This window comes from Pleurodeles waltl, chromosome 7 (genome assembly GCF_031143425.1).
Source record: "Pleurodeles waltl isolate 20211129_DDA chromosome 7, aPleWal1.hap1.20221129, whole genome shotgun sequence".
Lineage (NCBI taxonomy): Eukaryota > Metazoa > Chordata > Amphibia > Caudata > Salamandridae > Pleurodeles > Pleurodeles waltl.
The window spans coordinates 699,487,172-699,502,866 of NC_090446.1; the positions used below are offsets into that span (position 1 = coordinate 699,487,172).

Below are 15,695 nucleotides of genomic sequence, written 5' to 3' on the forward strand. Positions count from 1 at the left end.
ACTTACATGTTTTAAAAAGGGAGCTTTGGGCTTGGCTATGGGGTTATTTTGCCAAGGAGAATTGGCCGTTTAAACCTGCAACAGGCTGCAATGTCAGACCTGAGACATGTTTTAAAGGGCTACATAAGTGGGCGGCACAATAAGTGCTGCAGGCCACTAGCAGCATTTAATTTAACGGCCCTCTGTATATGGTATACCACTTTACTAGGGACTTATAAGTAAATTAAATATGCCAATCAGGTGTAAGCCAATGTTATTAGGGAGTGGGGTTAAGAGCACAGAGTCCTAAGGCCAACAAAAACAAGTTCAGAAAAAGAAAAGATTGGTGAAGGCAAAAGTATGGGGGTGACTAAGCAAAGTGGGCTAGGTCCATCCCGCCCAATATAATCAGCCAGCACTTATGCACCACAGGCCCTCACACAAATATGATATTTCTGTCAAACAAATTTCTCTCATCCCACTTTTCACTGACATTCTGCCACTTTTGCAATTTAGAGTATATTAAAGAAATGTACAAATAGGCACCCCACCACCTGGAGACAGCAACCCTTAGCCACAACTAGATAATGATCATATGTAAAGGCCAACCCTAACCTATTACAGCACTCAGCATTCACCACATACACTGCCTCACTGAACACCCCCACTGCCACGCAGGCACTAGCCAAGCCACCATACGAGTCGCCCATCAACCCTTCATTCTCCCATCCCCAATAGATCAGAAAACACAACTCCATGTTCACCACAGACAATACATCCCTCCCAGAATCACTCTGAAATAGGCAAAATATTCAGCACCTTAGTTTAGGCTAGTTCACACCCATCACACCCCAGAGCATCCATTGTGTAACAAACTACAGTCGTATTTACACTCACTAGGCCATTGTCTGATACCCCGCATCCACTGGCAACACTCTCTCTGTGAATACCAGTCTAACAGAAACACTCTGCCCTGGCTCAGGTATCAAACAATGCACACTACTCCACCTTCCAATCACCGCCATCCCTGAAACCTAAACATAGAAAACCCTCCATCAATAAACAGAGAACACACACATACACTATACACTTAACTCCCATTACAAGATGAACCTGCGCACCACAAACATCAGGCTTCACCATTCCACGCTCCCAAACACATGAGGAAAATTTGACATGCCACACCCCTGCCACCACCTCACAAGCACCATTTCATCCTCTTAACCATCATGTTTCTCTTTCATCATGCAATTTTGTCACCTTTACACACCTGACACATTTACCCATTCAACCTGCTCACTCCCTGCCAAAATCACATCCCATGAACTCCTCCAACCATTAAACCATAGCCACCTCACTAGATTGATAAGCCTACATCAATGATTACCCAACCACATTACATGGCATTAATACATATTCAAGGACTGTGACACTAAAGGCAACAAACACTTGCATGTCACATGCCAACCCTCTCTTTTCTGAGAACTCCTCCCTCCCTTGAAAATCTCATTCACCACAGACCTAAATCCATATATCAAAGGACTATAAACTGGAAAAAACACCATCTCTGACACACAGTTTTAGATCAATACTAAAGCAATGAAACACTTGGAATATGGATGTCACAACTAGCAACAACCCACATGTCAAATCTTTCTTCATTTAAAAAATAGACACCCCATGTGCACATCATGTTATAAATACCACATCACCACATATGCATGAACCACCATAAACAAGTTGTTAGACCTAGATCATTTGTCACCCATCACAACTAAGAGCACATGCACAGCCATAGCATCCACCCCAAAACATACACCAACCACACTACCATGCGTAATGCACATCAACCATTTCTTGCTACCAGTTCAATCCCAAAGAAAACACCCCATGCCTCACGCACACCTCAAACATGCCTACAACTTTCCTGGAACTATCTCTCACGCAACACTTAATTAAGCCCATGGCAGTCCTCAACCAGTTCAGGACACAACACTCACACCATCCCACTGTGATGCTGAGACAGGGAAAACTGACAATGGTATAGAAAAAGACAACAGGAGGGCTGACACAGACAGGCACAGACAATGAGACACAAGCACATATAATGGAACTGGAAGACACACACACACTGACAAAAGATGCAAGTGATTACTGAGACAGTGAAATACAGACAGACTGGACAGGGAGGAAGAATCTTGAAAAGGAAGACATTAACAGACATAAATACTAGGGTGGGAGATCCAAAGACTAGAACAGTGCATCATGTATGCACCGTAATAGTGTCAAATAGAAACACGGACATAAAGGCATTGATATACTGACATTAAGACAGGGAGACTTGTACAAGTGACGGGGAGACAGAGTTAAATGGGCAGAAACCACCAGGACTAGAATAAGGGCTCATGTACATTGTGACAGGAACCTAAAGACACTGGTACAACAAGATAATGGGACAGGGAGATATGACAATGGACCAGGAAAGCACAGAGATGGACACTGAGACACATTAATGGATATTGACAGAAAGAAGCATCTAAACCACTACAGGGGCGAAACGGCACAGGGTTGAAAATGGTACAGTCAATGGGAAAGGAAGGAAATGTCAATAACAGGAAAGACACTGACATAGACAATGGGTCAGGGAAACATTAATGCAGGTATTAAAAATAAAGCTAGAGGTACAAGAAAAGGGGGGCAAGGAAGGATAACACTTGGAAAGGGTGGCATAGGCATTGATAGATAGAGATCCAGATATTGAGAAATAGAGACACGTACAATGCCGCAGGGAGAACTGAACACTGGGTCAGGAAACACAGACATGGACAGAGAGACACATGTACACTTAGACAGGGAGACATGAACATAATGACACTTAGACAGGGATACTTTAATTGAGACAGAGATGTACTTACACAGTCAATGGGTTAGGGAGGCACTGACTCAGACTCAAAATATGCTGTCAGTGAAACAGAGAGTCACAGACATGAAGAGAGAGATGCACATGTGAATATTTAGACTTGGCCCTATGGATACTTAGACTTAGATAGGAAGACATGCACTTCAATAATAAAGACAAGGTCAAGGAGAGAGGGAATGTTAACAAAGGCTGCAGGGCAGAGAGAAAAGGAAATAGCTGGGGGCACATGGACACAGAAAAGAGAAAGGAACACTTGAACATGGTGACATGAACACTGGGAGAAGGAGGCACTGACACTAGGACAGGGATAAAGAGACACAGGGAGAAGGAGAATGGGACACTGGGCCAGTCATACACAGCTGAGCAGACAGACCAGGGAACATTAATAGACTGAGACAGGGAGACCCAGGCACAGAGACAGCAAGTGTTGAACAGGTACCGGATTTTAGAGACAAAGACGCTGAGACAGGAATGATGGACACGTAAATAGTGGTACGGCTACCTAACAGAGGACATGGGACAGGGAGACATGGACACTGAAACAAGAAACACTAATATGCATAATATTGTGGGAAATAAAAACGCTGGGGCATGGAAACACTGATATGGATATTGGGCCAGGAAGACAGGGACACAGACACAGACCTTGGAACAAGAAAACAAACAATGAAGTGGGGAGACACAGTGTATGGGGCAGGAGTTATGGGGACTCAGGCAGCAAAATGGGCTTTGTGGTCAAAAGACACAGACAAAGGCCTGGTGACAACGGTAACATGTATAGTAAGCTGAAATTGAGTTGAGATGCAGTTGAGATGTAGTTGAGATGCAATTGAGATCCAGTTGAGATGCAGACTTCACTTAGGGTCTAATAGTGTTTCAGAAAGTGAAACACCATGTACCTATGTGTGCACTTATTTTATGCATCACAGAATTGCTAGAAAAACTTGGAAAATTGTTTTATTTCAGGAAAACCCTACTCCCTAGGCATACAAAGAATTTGTAAATGTACTGCTTGTAAACCATAACACCTTTGACTGGCATGAGTAGCAAACTTTCCTTTATGACTTTACAAGACACTTTGTACATGCAGAGACATCAGAAGATATATGTTTGAGTTGGGGGCACTATGAGTTGTTAAATATATTTTTGGGGTTTCACTTAATCACCCAGTCTCTAAATCATGCCATCATAAAATATATAACTTGGCATGGTATTGAGCGCATCAAGTGTGAATACTCTATCATAATGCTTTTGAGTGCTAATCATTTTACAACCTTCTGGAGTAAGTCTTGACTGCACATTATTGTCCTCTTTAATTGGACTAGTATAAAATATGAACAACTCAGTTATCCAAATGGAATGAAATAGTCTTAAGTCTTTAAAGACTAACTGTACACATCAGTATCCACTACTGTTACTGCCCAATAAACACTTACTGCCACAGGGCCCAAATAAAAGGTTTTGCAATTTACTCATGTTTTTCAGACTATAGAAAACAGGCTTTAAACAGATATATAGAGATACAAAAATAAATCTTAACAGGGCCACTAACCTTGTGGGCAAATCAGTTGGGTACGCAAACAACCAGAACTGGATATTGTCCAGTGGTTATATTTTAGCAATGAAACGAGGATACCTGACATTTTATCTTGGCTTTACCATCTCACCAAAAACATGCTGGAAATAAACAAATCTTCCATCCGCCAAATAAATTATATGCGGCATGGAACCATTACTTGCTGTTAAGTGTACATGTTATTGTGAGAGAAGATATATAAGAGACATTAGGTTTGCATGACCTGTATACAAACATAGTATATTTTTTAATTTTAAAATCTTTTTTATTTTATCATCAACCAAAGACTACCAACTAACAGCATGGAACATCAAGGACACTGCAGCAATAATGAAGACAGTCCACTCAGGTTGTCCCCCAGACTGCTGCCCCCACCATATATATAATCTAGGAAGAGCCACAATCAGCGCTGCACTCATTTCCATCATCAACCCCTCCCTTAAGACAGCCACCTTCCCAGGTAGCTGAAAACACGTTGAAGTCACCGCCGTCCTCAAAAAACCCTCAGCTGATGCTGAAGTACTCAGCAACTACAGACCCATCTCACTGCACCCCTTTCCAGCCAAAGTCATCGGGAAGACCATCAACAGACAAATCTCTGACCACCTAAAATGTCACAAACTCCTGGGTGACTCCCAATCAGATTTCCGAAACTACCATAACACCGAACCAGCCCTCAACGTTGCCACAGACGACATATGCACTATCCTCAACCATGGACAGACCAATGCCCTCACCTTCCCCAACCTCTCTGCCGCTTTCAACACCGTCTCCCACCTCACACTCATCCCCAGACTTACACACAGTGGGAATACAAGGGCCAGCACTCAAATAGGGAGCTTCCTTCCTCTCCAGAAGAAAATGGGTCAGGCTCTCAACGTTCACATCAGAACCCTAGGACCTCATCTGCAAAGTCCCACAGGGATAATCACCCACTCTTTTCAACATGACTACTCTGGCAAACAACATCAGATCCCAGAGAGTCAACATCATCTCATTTGTTGACGAAACCCAGCTCATTTTTTTCTCTCTCTCAGACCACTCCGCCACCACCATGAAGAACTTCAAACAATCCACGACCTGTGTGGCCGATTGAATGAAAGAAAACTGCCTCAAGCTCAACATCGACAAAATTGAAGTGCTGATCTTTCGGAATAAGGGCTCTCCTTGGGACTCCACCTGGTGGCCTGCTGATCTTAGACCCATACCGAACCCAAATGACCGCGCTAAGAACCTAAGCCTCATCCTGGACACCAACCTCACCATAAAGTCCTAGATCAATGCTGTCACCCCCCACGCTTCCACATTCTCTGCATTTTATATAAAATCTTCAAGTAGATCCCACTGGAAATCAGACATACCATCAGGCAAGCCCTAATCACAAGCATATTGAAGTATGGCAATGCCTTCTACACCAGCATCCCAACTCATCTTCTTAACAGACTTCAAACCATCCAAAACGCTGCTGCCAGTCTCGTCCGTGACCTCCAGCTCTGACCTCACACCACTTCTCATAGAGCTCCACATCCAAAAGTCCTGCTAGTTCAAACTTCTCACACACACATTCAAGTCACCACACAACAATGGCCTACATAACTCAATTACCGGCTCCACTTCCACCAACCCATCAGTCAACTTTGCTCAGCATCACTCTCACGCACACCTGGCATCCTCAGAAGCAGAATGGGAGGTCAATCATTCTCCTACCAAGCTGCAAATCCTGGAACTACATCCCCAAAACATCACTTCTTGAATTCAGCAAGAAGCTGAAGACCTGGCTATTCAACTAATCTTCGTATGGGACTATTGAGACTGCCTGTATTCAGGCCCAGCCTCACCACATGCCTACATTCATCTACTCAGCGCCTGGATACCCTCATGGGTGGCAAGCAGCACTCTACAAATCTACTTTACATTATAATATAGTACAGTACAGAAGTAGATTAGAACATTGGTGAACTATAAAGCAAAGCCTCCAGGTAGACGAACCACAAAAACATACAAGAAGAAATAACAAAAAGGCAACAAAAAAAAAGAATTACACAATTGAATATTAATTATACATTGGTTGTGTAGGTTCAATATATACAATTAAGTACTGAAACAAAGAAATCCAAATGTTACTCAAGAGTATATCAAGAAATAGCACGAGTATTCATGGTTGGCTCAATATTATTAGCTAGATAAAGGTCTAGTGTGACCCATATTGGGTGTAATGTAGGCATCCATGGGAATGGTTATATTATCGCATGCAGAGCCTATTGATGGTGATGCACTACAGGCAAAATCGTACTATGATCACTTTTTTGGACAATGCCTCTACTATTACATTACCAGGTTTTATGGAGATTCATGTTGACACTATCAACCCGAAACTCTCTACCACAAACTATTCTTAAAGGCTTGCTCCAGGCAACATATTGTTGGGAATGGAGTATTTGATTGGAAGTCAGGTTACCCCAGGTCCAAGCAAGGACCCTCACTCTAGTCAGGGCAAAGGAGAAACACTCCTGGTTAACCTCCATTCAACCCCTTGGTAGCTTGGCATAAGCAGGCAGGCTTTACTCAGAATCAATGTGTAAAGTATTTGTAGCAACACACAGAGTAATACAGTGAAAACACTATACCAGTTTAGAAAAATAGGTAAAATGTATCTACATCAACAAGACCAAAATGACAAAAATCCAACATACACAAGTTAAAATATGAATTTTCAAAAGAATAGGGGCCATATGTACGAACACATTTTCCCATAGACACAGAATGGGCAAAACTGCTTGCTACATCTGGCCCTAAGAGTCTTACTCCATAGGAAACAATGATTTTGCACAAAGTCGCTGGTTTGCATCAAAAATAAAGCCGCACAGGCGATCGTGCATCGGAAAAGCGATGCCTCAACTCCTTACTTGCAAGTGAGTCCGTGCATTGTTTCTTCTCTGGTCGAGTCGGCGATGCGTAATTTCGTTTCCCTAGCAAGAGAGCGATGTGTTGATTTCTGGATGGGGCACCTTGGATCTGTGCAGAGTCAGGATGACTTTGATGCCCAGGGACGTTGCATGAGAAATTCGGTTGCACGGTGTTAGAAAACTGTACTGCATGGGGTTTGTGTTGTTATCAGCAGCCCCAAGTGGGTGTTGCATGTCGTTTCTCCAGCCATGATGCGGCGATCTCCCAGCCACGATTCAGGTGGAGCGTCAATTTCATCCACAAAGCCAGCAGCACTTCGTTTATCAGCTGTGTTGCAGATGGTGTGTCGAACATTTCCCTGCACGACGTTCTGTGCGTGGATTGTCAGCTCTTGTTCTGCCAACTTCACCTTTCACTGGATAGGACACCACTTGGCAGGGCAGGAGTCTCAGCAGAGAGTCCAGGTGCTGGCAGAGGAAGTCTTTGATGGCCCTGAGACTTCAAAATAGGTGGCAAGCTCAGTTCAAGCCCTTGGAGATTCTTCTCAAGCAGGAATGCACAAAAAAGTCCAGTCTTTGTCCCCTTTCACAGGCAGAAGCAGCAACTGCAGGACAGCCCAACAAAGCACAGTCACAGGCGGGACAGCACCTCTCCTCTTCTCCTCAGCAATCCTCCTTGGCAGAGGTCCCTCTTGAATCCAGAAGTGATCTTGAAGAAATCTAAAGTATGGGGTTTTGGGGCCACTACTTATACCCCTTTCTGCCTTTGATGTAGGTAAACTTCAAAGAAAAGTCTTTGTTGTTCACAAGATCCTGCCTTACCAGGGCCAGGCCCCAGACACACACTAGAGGGTTGGCGACTGTATTGTGAGAGGGCTGGCACAGCCCATACAGGGGTAACTGACCACTCCTCCCTCCACTCTAGCACAGAAGGTCCATCAGGATATGCAGGCTAAACCCCATATCCCTTTGTCTCAAGTGGCATTTTCAAACTAACAATCAAAAAAACAACTTCACTAAAAGATGTATTTTTAAATTGTAAGTTCAGAGACACCAAACTCCAAATTTCCATATGCTCTCAAAGGGAATCTGCACTTTAAAGTTATTTAAGGGCAGCCGCCATGTTAACCTATGAGAGAGATAGACCTTGCAACAGTGAAAACCGAACTTAGTAGTATTTCACTGTTAGGACATATAAAACACATCAGTACATGTCCCACCTTTAACATACACTGCACCCTGCCCATGGGGCTGCCTAGGGCCTACCTTAGGGGTGCCTTACATGTATAAAAAGAGAAGGTTTAGGTCTGGTAAGTGGGTACACTTGCCAGGTCAAATTGGCCGGTTAAAATTGCACACACACACACTGCAGTGGCAGGTCTGAGCTATGTTTACATGGCTACTTAGATGGGTGGCACAACCAATGTTGCAGGCCCACTAGTAGCATTTGATTTACAGGCCTTGGGCACCTCTAGTGCACTGTACTAGGGACTTACTAGAAAATAAATATGCCAGTCATGGAAAGCCAATTACACATACATTTTACATAAGAGCACTTGCGCTTTAGCACTGGTTAGCAGTGGTTAAAGTACCCTGAGTATTGAAAACAGCAAAAACAGAGTCCGGCACACATCAACAACCTGGGTAGCAGGGGCAAAAAGTTAGGAGAGACCATGCCAAGGATGCCAAGACTAACACATGTGTTATGCAGAAACATTAGGAGCTGTTTAAATATACAATAAACAATTGTATCAATGACATAAATCAGGATTCGTTTTTTAAGAAGTCATCATGCATTCACTGGAAGGGGGCCACATCCCTTTTTAAAAAGGAGTCAATGAGGTGAAATGCAGACAAACAAAATGGCCAAGAATTGTCATCAGTATCTGGTTTGACATACTAATCAACTCACCTTCAGGTTGTGCGCAGGGTGTGACGCCATGATAAGTCATTTTACATAGGTCACAAAAGGCATAGCGGCAGTTGGAGCAGATTCCCATAGTACCTCCTGGTTCCTTAACCACTGGAGTCTGGCAGTTCAGCCGGGGGCAGTAAACCACATCTGCCATAGAGTTTAAGCTGGACTGCAGGAGAAGGCTGTCATAGCGTGAAAATAACTCATCTCCGACCAGCTCCTTGACCTGTAGTAAGACAATTGTTGTCCTGTTAAACATAAGGATTTCAGGCTTCCTTTCATAGGATTATCAAGAAACTGCTGCATGATTTATATACTAACAGAGAAAATGGAAGGACATTCCCTTTTGCTGCACTGACTGGAATACCAAAAATGCTGACAAACCAGGAAGCATAACACCAGCAAAAAAGTGTAACTCTTGGGCAACAAAAGATTCCTTCTTTGGGCTTCATTCTGAGTTGAGTGTTTATTCCAATGTGCCCAATAATACCCGTATATTAGCAGGCCTATCACAATTATAAATTGTGGTATGCGGTGCATATTGATGTTAAGGCACTAAAATCCTCGTGGTTCTGGGCGGACTCTGAAAAGGAAGTATGTACTGTGTGGGGAGGTGTTAGGATGTATTTAATTTAAAGTATGATGTAATGCGCGATGTGTGAGTGTATGCTGAAGAATACAGTAAAGTTTGAAGGCAGCTCTTATGTGGCGTAATTTATCTGCATGCTCCTGGGCTGGGGAAGACACTACAACTGGCGATAAGTAGTTGATATGTGCCAGAGAAGACAAGACTGCTCACCCTGAGAGTTTGCAACGATACAGCAAATTGCTCATGAATGCCATGTGTGCCCGGACTCAATACAGAGTGGTCGGAGACTGGCAAATGTGGAGCCAAAACCCTGCTCCAGGCCATACACAGCCTCAGAATAGATTGAAGGCCCCCGCAGAGGAGCAAATTAAAAGCTCCTGCCATAACCACTGATAATGTGGTTGACAGAGATGCTGCGCTGTGCCCCAAATACAGAATGAGTATTCAGACGAAGCAAGAAATATTGATCACTTCAGCAAGATATGAGAAACAGAGAACTTACTCACCATCAACGGCGACTGAAGCATACAAAGGTGTATACTACGGCAGCGACCTCTGCTTGCAGGAGTTGTTGATGCTACTCTGTGCCATGAAAGGCATGTGCTCTCAAAGGCAGCAGACGGAAGCAAGAAATACAATGCAGTGGTGTTCTTGAAGCCACCACCGACTTTTGACACTTCTAAGAATCAAAACATTGGTGCCAGGTGGGCTGCGTGGATCGAAACATCCACTGACTTGATAGATGCACAAGAGGAAGAAGATGACAAGATCATCAAATATTTAAAAAACCTTGCAGGCAATGGAGTGAAAGAAGTGCTAAAGAAATTTTACAGACTTATGCAAAATCGTACCAAAGGTTAAAGAGGCTTTAGAGGCCATGTTCAATCCAATGCTGAATGTCAACTATCAAAGGTATATCTTCAACCAAGCGCGACAACATGTTGGTGAAACAATTGATGAGTTTGTTGAAAGACTTGATGCACTCATTAAACATTGCCAGTTGTGCAATTTCACTGATGAAGAAGCCTTGCACCTCAGAATCATTGATGACTGCCTTTGGGATTTGTTTAGAATGCACATGCTAAGAGAAACACACAGTCTGTAGAAAATGCTGATGGTAGCGGGAGCAGAAGAACGAGCATGTCAACAAGCTGCTGACATGGAAGCATTAACAGCACACCGTGAATTGGCACTGACCGTGAAAAGAAAGCATGTGCATAAACAAGATACATGCAGGTCGACGCCTTCAGAGAAAACAAAGCTATGCTTCAAATTTTTGTTTCCCCATGAAGGTAAATGTCCAGCTGTAGGATAAGATTACAGAAGTTGCAGGAAAGAGCACCATTTCATAACTGTATGCGAACCAAAGAAAACTCCAGTGCATCATGACGGCAAAAGAACATGGCTGCAAGAACATTCCAGAAGCATTACCACCACACCCCTAAAACGAAAAGCAACATCAGCTACGTCAGGTAGAAACCAGGCAAAATCAATCATCAAGCTCAGCATACAACCGTTCTTCAACGTAACTATTAACTGCCAGTGAAGCCGATAGATGTGCACTGATGATATGTACCAAAATACGGCGTGCACATGTGGGGTCGGCTACCTGTAAAGAAGACAACAGTTTAAAAAAAGCTCACCAAACAGAGTGACAAACATCATTTGGACACTGTCCCAAAATCAAGTTGAAAGTGAACGATCATCCAATAACTTTCATCATAGACAGTGGTGCACTGATTAACATCATGCCAGTAGAAAAGTTTAACAACCTATCCTGTGTGCCTCACCTCACTCCATTAGACACAAAGGTGTATACCTGGGCCTTTTTTGAGCCATTCCAAAGCCAAGAGTCATTCCTAGTGACAATCAATCAATCAATCAATCAATCATAGTATTTATAAAGCGCGCTATGTACCTGGTTTAGCGGTCGAAGAGCCAGGTCTTGAGGAGCCTTCTGAATGCGAGGAGGTCCTGGGTCTGGCGAAGAGATGTGGGGAGAGAGTTCCAGGTCTTGGCAGCGAGGAAGGAGAAGGATCTGCCGCCGGATGTCTTGCGCTGGATTCGGGGTACGATGGCGAGGGCGAGGTTGGCGGATCGGAGTTGACGTGTTGGAGTGTAGAAGTTAACTCTGGTGTTGAGGTAGGAGGGTCCGGTGTTGTGAAGTGCCTTGTGAGCGTGGGTCAGGAGTTTAAAGGTGATTCTCTTGTCTACCGGGAGCCAGTGGAGTTCCTTTAGGTGAGGGGAGATGTGACTTCGGCGGGGTATGTCGAGGATCAGTCGGGCGGAGGCATTTTGGATACGTTGGAGTCGTTTGATGTCTTTGGTTGGGATGCCTGTGTAGAGTGCGTTGCCGTAGTCAAGTCTGCTGCTGACGAGGACTTGGGTCACCAAAAAGACATCAGTGCGAGCCACCATTCATGTTCTACAAGGAACTTCGAGGAGTGCCTGTTTACTCAGTTTTGTCACTGCTGCTGACATGGGATTGATATCCCTCAAATACCACCTCTGTGCTCAGTCTGAGACCACAAAGTGATTCCCATTGTCGTACCATGGCCTGGGAAAACTCAGGAAAGTGCAGCTTCATATCAATGAAGACTTTTGCTGTGTTTATCAGCGACACCGCAGAGTTGCTTTTCATCTACAAGAAGCAGTAGAGAAACAGTTGGAAGCCCTCTAAAAACATGACATCATTGAATGCTCCACAGGTGGAGCAGTGTGCATTTGCATTGATATGCGCCAGGCATAGAAAGCCTTTGAGAGGGAGAGGCACCCTGGTCCGCACATAGTGGACCTGATCATGCAATTGAATGGAGCCAAAGTGTTTTCTTGCCTTTCAACCTGAATAAAGGGCACAGTCCACTCAAGTTGGGGGAGAACTGCAGGTACATTACTACATTTTCAACTCATTTTGTTTTGTTTAGATATAAGAAACTGCATTTTAGAGTATCTTTAGCTGCAGAGATATTTCAGGATGTTATTTGCAGATTAATCCAACCTGTTACACATGCTTTCAATTACAGTGATGACATATTGGTTTTTGGGGAAACAAAACAAACCACAAGAAAGCCCTTACCCAGGTGTGCCAGCTACTCACTGATGCAGGTCTCACTCTGAATGCAGCAAAGTATGAGTTTCTGTAGTGAAATATGTATTTTTGACCACTGACATTGTGTTGCACCACTTTGCACCTGGGTTAGCTGTCTAGTGTTCACCAGTTGCAGACTACATTTTGTATTCAGTTTAGCTGTCTATTGACTTTATTGTAGTGTTAGACACTGCCATGTTAAATGTGCTAGTATTTTTCCACATTGTAAACTGTGCTTATTTTCGTGCTCTTTTTCACTGGAGAGCTAGGACATATTATGGGGGAGGTAGGCAGTCAGCACAAAAGGATTACCAGACTAATGTTTATAGTGCAAGAAGAGAACGGCTTGGGCGAGACAATTTTGGAAACTGGCCAGTTCCAACATGTTTCTATCAACTCTGACCTAAACTAGCCAGTATTTTTGAATATTTTTTTTTTTATGGGAGGGGTTTTTCCAGAAGGCCCTTCTCTGGTTCTTTAAGATATAGACAGATGGCCCTGCTCAGTAGCAGTGGATTCCAAGACCTCAGTCAGGATTAGACGTCAAATGCCTGACACTTGTCCCGTGAGGGTGGAGATCTCTTTCTCGCACTTGAATGGGGTCATCTTCTTGCTGGCATGAGAAAGATGAAGCATCTGATAGGCCCTACGGTGATGAATTTTTACTTCATTATTTGCTTTGCATAATATAACTACATATATTTGCTGTGTACATTGCAGTTGAGAATCATTTTGGTATATTTTCCTTTCATTGCTGGGATTATTTTTAAACACGTGCTTTCAGCCTGTTAACCTCCTTTTTAGGAACCTTGTGGTGATATAATAATAAATGTCTTCTTTGAACTGAGAATTGGATTCCAGAGATTTTTGTCAGCTCGGTCATTAGTGAAAGCAAAACAGTTTCACAAAACCAAACAAGTTTTTTGGGCACATATTCTCTGATGGGGTAATTAGTCCAGACAAGGTGCAGGTACTGTCATCCACTTGCCCCTCCCCAATATGTTACCATGCTGCAATCCTTTCTAGGCATGGCCAGTTATTGTTCAAGATACAGTTTTAATTTAGCTACAGTGATTGTCCCTTTGATAGAACTGACCATGAGCAATGTACTGTTCCAGTGGTCACCGGAACGCTGGTTGATGCGAGCCCAGTAGGGCTAGGGCAATCCCTGTTCAACACAATGGCCATCCAAATGCTCAAAGACACCTCGTGGCCTATGTCAGTTGAAGCCTATCTGGCACAGAACGTGCTTACTCTCAGAAGGATAAATAGAGTCTGGCTGTGGTGTGGGCCTGCAAACATTTTCATATATTTCTTTACACAAAATGGTTCACCGTCCTCACTAATCACCAGGCATTGCTAAAAATTTTTAGAAACCTGACTCGAACACAATATTAAAGTTTGCTGGATTATTGCCTACCTGTGATTAGCATCTTCAACATAAAGATCTCTTCAAAAATTCAAAAATTGATTCAAGTGGGTTTTCAACTTTTGTGTCTGTAGAAGCTTATTTACCCGGGAGAAAACTGGTCCAAACCCCCACTTGATCACCCACAGCCCAATTGTATATTCTAGGGCATTACTACTGGAAGGGATCATTGGACCTTGAGCATTTATATTTGCCTCCACATGTGTATTGGTGTTTTAGTCATTTCAGATATAGTAATGATCACACTGTTTATAGGGTTGAGTTTACCTACACATCCTAAAGTAGGGAAAATTACATCAACTATTTTACCACAAAATTACATCACCCGTTATTGATAGAAAACAGTCAATAGCAATAGATAAGAAGACGTTACATGCTGCTACTTCTAGAGGCGACCTTTTATCAAATGTTTATTATAAGATGCTTTATCAGCATATTTACACCATGGATGCAAAGAATTGCTATGTTTGCATGCAACTGCCTGCCTCAGCTAGTGAGGGAATCACATATCATAGTTTGCCCCTCATATATGGTATTTCATGTAGTTTTTTGTTGACTCTTTTCTATGGACAGGAATATTTCCAGTATTATTGTTCTACTTATGATTTAGTTTTTTCAACTGTCCCCATCATGAAACATTCAAGCAATATTGCCAGAACCAAGAGCATAGACAAAGTAGGACCCCACTTTAATCTTTGGTGCAGTTTATGGCCACAAAAACAATGTAACCTGTATTCCGGCCAATGTAGAAAACTAGTTTTTGGGCCAAGCTGAAGATAGAAGAGAGGAAGATGACAAAGGTGCAGAAAGGTGTAGGAGTACAAGGATGGGAATGTGAGGAGATTGCCAAACTGGCTGCAGATCAAGCAGCCTTGATCCTCGATGGGCAACATGTAAGGAAATTATGTGTATGCAGACCCAAATCAAAGACAGATACTAAGGGGGTCATTATGAGTCTGGTGGTCCAAGCACCCGCACTCGCGGTGATGGTCGGACTGCTGCACTCAAGGCAGTCCAACTGGCACATTACAACCCTGGCAGTTGGAACACCAGGGGACCGCCATCACTGCCGGAAACATAGTTCCCGAGGGGCTGACAGTGGTTGTGCTTGTGCTCAGCCACAGCAGTGCTGAACTCAGTGCTGCCGTGCTGATCACAAACCCATTTACTGCCAGCCTTTCCATGATGGGAATTCCACCATGGAAAGCCTCGCGGTAAACCATTGCTGGGGACCACAGGGGGGCCTGTACTGCCCATGGTATGGGCAGTGCAGCAGCCCCCCTGTGCAGCAAA

At 43.5% G+C, this 15,695-nt stretch overlaps 1 protein-coding gene across 5 annotated transcripts in view; it reads right to left on the minus strand.

Annotated features, from left to right (window-relative positions):
- The window catches only part of LOC138304557 (E3 ubiquitin-protein ligase RNF14-like), a 123,632-nt gene that overhangs the window by 54,329 nt on the left and 53,608 nt on the right, over positions 1–15,695 (minus strand). For all 5 annotated transcript variants that reach the window (XM_069244714.1, XM_069244715.1, XM_069244717.1 and 2 more), the window contains one exon: positions 9,294–9,522. In XM_069244714.1, coding sequence (XP_069100815.1) covers positions 9,294–9,522 — 229 coding nt within the window. The remainder of the gene's footprint in view (positions 1–9,293; positions 9,523–15,695) is intronic.